Below are 6626 nucleotides of genomic sequence, written 5' to 3'. Positions count from 1 at the left end.
AGGTGTCGGGGTGGGGGTTCTCACGTCTGTGGGTCCGGTCTGTCTGGGGGCCCGCAGGACGTGTGCGGGGTGTGTGGGGTGTTTGAGGGTCCGGATGTGCGTCCCGAGGTCGGAGCGTCGGACTCTCCTGTGTCCAGTTGTTGGGAGGGGTGGGAGGCCGCGCCCTGCTGTTCAGCCCCTTCGCCTCCACTGGGCCGCGTTCCCAGGGACGTGCAAGAGGACGCTCAGGTTAGGAGACCCGAAAGCACAGGCAGACAGGACCCGCCACGCCCGCTCCCAGCCCTGGGCACCCCCACCCCCGTTTCCTTCCAGTCCATTTTCCGAGGCAGTTTTTGGCCCTGGGGACCGTCACCGATGCCTCCCACGCACGCTTTCTTCCCTGAAGGGAGACGCCGCTGCGCCGGGCCTCTCGGGGGTCCCCCCAACCCGGGTCCCGGGCCCGCTGGCCCCCCGCAGACGCCGCTACACGCTGACTCCAGCCAGGCTGCGCTGGGACCACTTCAACCTCACCTACAGGTGCGCCCTGGCTTGGCCCTGGGGGAGGGGGCGCGGCCGGCCCCCGCTGAGCTCGCTCTCCCTGCAGGATCCTCTCCTTCCCTCGGAACCTGCTGAGCCCGCGGGAGACGCGGCGGGCCCTGGCTGCCGCCTTCCGCATGTGGAGCGACGTGTCCCCCTTCAGCTTCCGAGAGGTGGCCCCCGAGCAGCCCAGCGACCTCCGGATAGGTGGGCGCCCGCCCCCGCCCCGGCCCGGCCGTGCGCGCCTGGCCTCTCAGCCCTGTGCTCCCCTCAGGCTTCTACCCGATCAACCACACGGACTGCCTGGTCTCCGCGCTGCACCACTGCTTCGATGGCCCCACGGGGGAGCTGGCCCATGCCTTCTTCCCCCCGCACGGCGGCATCCACTTCGACGACAGCGAGTACTGGGTGCTGGGCCCCACGCGCTACAGCTGGAAGAAAGGTGACCGTCCAGGCTGGCCTCCCGGAGGCCTCTCCTCCGCAGCGCAGTGGGCTGCCGCGGTCGGGCTTTGGGGCAGACGGCAGGAGGGACCTTCCGGGGTGGTGGCTGCTACTGGAGTCGAGCAGGCAAGGAGGGGAGCCCGTGGGAGCCCCCAGTCCCGGCAGCCCTGAACTCCCTTTCCCATCCCCCTGCGACTCTGGAGCGGGAGCAGGAGCTGCATTCCTGGGGGCCGAGCTCACCGCCTGGGCCCAGAACATTCTTATCTTTCCGTGGCTGCGGCGGAGGGCGGCTCCGCGGCTGCGCTCCAGCAGATGTGCCGGGCCTTGGGGAGCTGGCCCACGGGCGGCGGGGCTGGGCCCGGGGCTCCCAGGCGCTGATCCCCGGGGCCCGCAGGCGTGTGGCTCACGGACCTGGTGCACGTGGCGGCCCACGAGATCGGCCACGCGCTGGGCCTGATGCACTCACAACACGGCCGGGCGCTCATGCACCTGAACGCCACGCTGCGCGGCTGGAAGGCGTTGTCCCAGGACGAGCTGTGGGGGCTGCACCGGCTCTACGGTGAGTGCCCTTGTCGGGCGGGAGGGCGGGGATCGGGCGGTCCTGAGCCAGGCCGTGCTTCCCACGCTCCCGGCAGGATGCCTGGACAGGCTTTTCGTGTGCGCGTCCTGGGCACGGAGGGGCTTCTGCGACGCTCGCCGGCGCCTCATGAAGAGGCTCTGCCCCAGCAGCTGCGACTTCTGCTACGGTGATGCCCAGGGGCCGGGACAGGGCTGCGTGGGGGCTGGGTCTTGGCTATGGTCTGGGCTCCCACGGGCCGGGACGGGGCTGCGTGGGGGCTGGGTCTTGGCTATGGTCTGGGCTGAGGGGGCTCTTCCCTTACCCGGAGCAGAATTCCCCTTCCCGACGGTGGCCACCACCCCACCGCCCCCCAGGACCAAAACCAGGCTGGTGCCTGAGGGCAGGAACGTGACCTTCCGGTGCGGCCACAAGATTCTCCACAAAAAAGGAAAAGTGTAGTAAGTGGGTGCCCTGGCGGGTCCTCAGGGTGGGCAGCCTGGGGCCCTGGGGCAGGGGTGCAGGGCAGGCAGTGGGTGGAGGCTGTGCCTGCAGGAGACACCCCGCCCCCCTGCAGCTGGTACAAGGACCAGGAGCCCCTGGAGTTCTCCTACCCCGGCTACCTGGCCCTGGGTGAGGCACACCTGAGCATCATTGCCAACGCCGTCAATGAGGGCACCTACACCTGCGTGGTGCGCCGCCAGCAGCGCGTGCTGACCACCTACTCCTGGCGAGTCCGTGTGCGGGGCTGAGCCCGGCTGATAAAGCACTTTCTCTCTGATGTCCTCTCGTTCATTCTTGGGAGGGCAGCGGGCAGTCTGGGCAGGTGGACACCCCAGTCCCTGGTCCACCAAGAGGTGGACGTCCTTGGGGCCAGGCACCCCCTGCTTTCCTGCACAGCAGACGACAGATACAGCACAGGACAGGACAGGCTTTGCCAAGGTGGCCCCTGGAAAAGTGGGATAGTGGAGGCCCCAGTGCCGGGGACAGCACGTGGGGTAGCCCCGGAAGCCTGGGTTCTGTCTAGGGCTTGCTCAGAGATGGGGGAGGGAGGCAAGGGGAGCTTCCGGAAGGGAAGCTCAGGATTGGGATGGGTCTCCAGGATCTTCTGCAAGGGGATGTGGATGGGGGCTGGGAGGATTGGCACAGGGTGGGGGACCACCTTGCCAGAGTGGAGGCCCCCCGGAGATAGGAGCACCCCTCCTGCCTAGGGAAGAGACTGGCCCACGTGGGGTCAGAGGCCACAGCCACCCACCCCACCCTCTTCCCCTAGAGCCTGGTGGTCTGCGACTCCCCTCCCACACACGGTCGCGGGCTACTGAGAGAAGAACACGGGGAGCTTTCCTCCAAGAATATTTTAATACATTTTAAAACTCGTAACAACCTTGTATAAAAACCTGCTGAGGCTGCCAGAATACCTGGGGCTGGGGGTTGGGGGCCTGTGTGGACAGGGCTGGTCTGGACGAGCGAGTTGGGGCAGGAAAGCATCACTCATCCCAACACAGACACAGGTCTCCAGCTCCAAAGATGAAACAATCGACCCGACCCCCACCTGCTCCAAATCACGGCCCAGCCAGCCCGGTGTGTCGAGAGTGGGAGAGGGCGTGTGGGGGTTTGTGCTGCCCCAGGTAGGTGCCCGCAGATGCCCACCCTCTCCTCCCTGGGCAAGTCAGGGAGACCTGAAAACACAGCTCTTTCCTCCACAACAAGGAAAATGATTTAATTCTACAAATTTACAAACCAAAATACAAAAACAAAACGTGGAGCACGAAATAAGATGAGGAGTTCTGAGTCTCATGGCAGCTCCAGCCGCAGTAGCCGCGCCCGTGGTCCCGGCTGAGTTCTCCCCATGACGGGGTCTACTGTGACCTTCAGAACTTGAGGCTGAAGCCGGGGCCCGCGGCTGAGGCCCCCTGGTTTGTGGTGGTAAGGTGGAAGCCCGTCTCCTTCAGGTCGTCGTCACCCTAGGACGAGTCGGCTACCGTGAGGACCCTGCCCAAGCCAGCCCCACCTCTGGGCACGCCCCACCAGCCAGGCCCCTCACCAGCTGGCTATAGCCCAGGCCTCCCTCAGGGGGCCTCGGGCTGGTGCCCCGCTTCACACGCTGCTGCTCACTCTTGGCGGGCCACGTGGGGAACATGGAAGGATCGATGGGGAGGGGGGTCTCGCGGAAATACTCGTGCTTGAGGCCATCCTCAGCGCTGATCCTTCTCCCGGGAAAGTAGGTCAGGAACCTGGGGGGAGAGGACCAGAGGCCCAGGAGGTGCTCCAGTGCTCCACTGGGTCCCCCAGAGATGGGCTGTGTTGGGACAGGGCTCAGGGCATGGGGCACCAGGCACCAGAACAGTTCTGGAAAGTGCTGAGCCAGCAGGTGGGCCTGGGACCAGGAAGCCACCACTATGGCTCGGGACCTCCCGCCGCCCGGCTGCACGGGGCTCACTTGTTCATAAGGTCGAAGCCCTGGTCTGAGAGCAGGGCCCCGAAGCGCTTGCGGAGGTTGTTGTAGGGGTACTCGCTGAAGGTCATCTTCTTCACTGCGGGGAGCTCGTTGTAGCCGGGCCAGATTTTTTCACTGGGGGTCCCCAGGTCCTGAAAGACAGAGGCGTTTCAACAGCCACGCCACGTGGCCCATGGTGTTGGCACCTGTGTCCCAGTAGAGAAGACAAACCACCAGGAGGGCTCTTGGTGGCCCCGGTCCCCATCTCAACCCAGCACCTGGGTGCCCCCCAGCCCCACTCCTGAGGCTCCTCCACAACCCCACAGCACAACTGCAGCGGGGCCCAGACCCACCTTGAACACTTTGTTGATCTGGTCGATGTCCGACTTCCCTGGGAACAGAGGCTTCTGAGTCAGCAGCTCCCCGAAGATGCAGCCCACCGACCACATGTCGACGGCCGTGGAGTATTCCTACGAGGACAGGAGAGGCGCTCAGGAGGGCCAGGGCCCGCGGAGCTGTGGGAGACCGCATGGGGGGCAGGAGAGGCTCTCAGATGCCCAGGACTCACCTTGGCACCAAGCAGCAGCTCTGGGGCGCGGTACCACAGGGTCACCACGACCGGGGTGTAGGCCTTCAGAGGAGATCCGTACTCCCGCGCCAACCCGAAGTCACCCACCTGCAAGGACAGACGGGCGGCTGTGGATGGGCCGGGCAGGTCTCCCTGGGCTGGGCCGCTCGGGGGGTGGGGGAGGCTCACCTTGAGGATGCCGGCGTGGCTCAGCAGCAAGTTGGACGTCTTGAGGTCGCGGTGCAGGATCCAGTTGTCGTGCAGGTGCTTCACCCCCCGCAGCAGCTGGATCATCAGGGTCTTCACCTCCCCTGGGAGGGAGGGAGACAGGCTCCCGTGTGGACCCGACCGCCCCCAGCCCAGGGCATTTAGGGTGGCCCACTCGCCTCAGCAGCAACAGAGGCTTCTCAGGGCTTTCCCTGTGGACGCAGCCGGCCCTCCCTGCAGCAGTGTCACCGCGGGGGTGACCAGGACACTGCTCCCGCTCGTGTGCCAAGAGGCCTGGGGCGCGCTGTACCTGGCAGGAAGGGCTGCTTCATGGTCTCCATCAGGCTCTTGAGGTCGTGCTCCACGTAGTTCATCACGATGTAGATCTTGTCCATGTTGCTGCCCACCACGATCTCCTGCAGGGCATGGCTCTGTGGGCACCTCAGGGCCCCCCAACCCCCGCCACCACCTGCACCCGGGCGCAGATGCTGAGGGACAGTAGGACCTCCAGTGCCACCCGGGGGGCGAATGCTTGCTTCTGTGTGGTCTGTGAAGGGCTCCGCTAAGCGCAGGGAAGCACCTGGCCCCAGGACAGCACCAGGACAACATGGGGCCGTGGGAAAAGCCTTCTACCCGGGGCTGTGCGCGGTGGGGCCATGCTCACTCTAACGGTGACGATGTTGGGATGCTGGGCCTTGAGGATGGTGTTGATCTCCCTCAGCGACGTGATCGGGAAGCCCTCCTTCTCCTTCTCCATCTTCAGCCGCTTCAGAGCCACAATTTCATCTGTGAAGGAAACAGACGGCACTGAGAGGCATTCTCAAAATCACGGCACCAACAGTGGTTTTGTGGACTTGCTCAGTGAGGATCACAGGCAGTGCCCAAAGTGCATTTCACGGAGGGGGTCTCGTTCTAGGTGGCGGCACGTGGGCACCAGGAGAACGCCCAGCCGAGGTCATGGCAACACCAACGGACCAACGGCTTCCACACTCTCAACGCACCACGGACACCCACAGCCACCTACAGCCACCTGGGATCCCAGCGGCCACGCCGACTCCATGTCAACTTCCCCAACAGAGCTGGCCTTACCTGGGATCCCAGTGGCTGACTCCCCAAGAGTCCCCGGCTCACACACCTGCTGGGCGGGACGCTGGGAATGCAAACCTGCAGACCAGCCCTGGCGCAGACCACTCCACGCGCTGGGTCTCGGCCCTGTGGGGCAGGCCGCCTGCTACTGCGAGGGAGTGGCAAAGCCCCAGGGCCAGGCTGACCTCTGGCTTCTAGAGACGCTGAGAGGTCCAACCTCCAGTAGCTGCTCAGGTGAGGCAGGACCTCTCGGGCGGCCAGGCCTTGCCCCACTTCCCCTTGTCTTTGTGGGGTGAGCCGGGACTCCACCCACCTGTTTTCTTATCTTTTGCTCTGTAGACCACTCCATAGGTGCCCTCCTCGATCCTGTTCAGGCACTGGAACTCCTCGACGCTCCGGCAGCCCTGGGGAGGAAGCGGCTATGTGAGGTCTCAGTGGCCATGCCAGCTGGTAGAAGGGCGGCTGCGTCCACGGGCACGGCACACCTGGCGCAGGGCGGGTGCAGGGCAGAGCTGTGGGACTGGGCAGGGGGTAGGGCCAGGAGCAGCTCAGTTCTCAAAGTCTGTTTCCTTGCAAGACCATGTGACACTTTATTATGAAACAAAACCAGTGTGAACAAAAGGCCATCCCAGCCGGGTGTGAGGGCTCAGGCCTGTAACTCCAGCACTTCGGGAGGGCAAGGCAGGAGGATTGCTTGAGCCTAGGAGTTCAAGACCAGCCTCGCCAACACAGCAAGACTCTGTTTTCTTTTCTTTTTTCTTTTTTGAGATGGAGTCTCGCTCTGTTACCCAGGCTGGAGTGCAATGGCGAGATCT

The 6626-nt window shown here is 64.7% G+C and overlaps 2 protein-coding genes across 6 annotated transcripts in view; one reads left to right on the top strand and one right to left on the bottom strand.

Moving 5' to 3' along the window:
* The first annotated feature begins 94 nt into the window (after positions 1–94).
* Positions 95–2294, top strand: MMP23B (matrix metallopeptidase 23B). Its single transcript, XM_011987254.1, has 9 exons — positions 95–108; positions 207–228; positions 386–516; positions 584–723; positions 791–958; positions 1352–1516; positions 1593–1703; positions 1848–1974; positions 2091–2294. Exons 1-9 carry the CDS (start codon positions 95–97, stop codon positions 2263–2265), a joined length of 1053 nt encoding a protein of 350 aa, XP_011842644.1. The 3' UTR covers positions 2266–2294.
* Positions 2295–2853: 559 nt separating this feature from the next.
* CDK11B (cyclin-dependent kinase 11B) overlaps positions 2854–6626 on the bottom strand; it is a 49037-nt gene continuing 45264 nt past the window's right edge. For all 5 annotated transcript variants that reach the window (XM_011987234.1, XM_011987233.1, XM_011987237.1 and 2 more), the window contains 9 exons: positions 6125–6215; positions 5390–5511; positions 5036–5141; positions 4708–4829; positions 4519–4626; positions 4304–4420; positions 3954–4102; positions 3558–3747; positions 2854–3477 (listed from right to left, as the gene is read on the bottom strand). In XM_011987234.1, coding sequence (XP_011842624.1) covers positions 3385–3477; positions 3558–3747; positions 3954–4102; positions 4304–4420; positions 4519–4626; positions 4708–4829; positions 5036–5141; positions 5390–5511; positions 6125–6215 — 1098 coding nt within the window. In that variant the 3' untranslated portion in view covers positions 2854–3384. The remainder of the gene's footprint in view (positions 3478–3557; positions 3748–3953; positions 4103–4303; positions 4421–4518; positions 4627–4707; positions 4830–5035; positions 5142–5389; positions 5512–6124; positions 6216–6626) is intronic.

This window comes from Mandrillus leucophaeus, unplaced genomic scaffold (genome assembly GCF_000951045.1).
Source record: "Mandrillus leucophaeus isolate KB7577 unplaced genomic scaffold, Mleu.le_1.0 Scaffold305, whole genome shotgun sequence".
Lineage (NCBI taxonomy): Eukaryota > Metazoa > Chordata > Mammalia > Primates > Cercopithecidae > Mandrillus > Mandrillus leucophaeus.
This window is presented reverse-complemented; position numbering and strand designations above follow the sequence as displayed.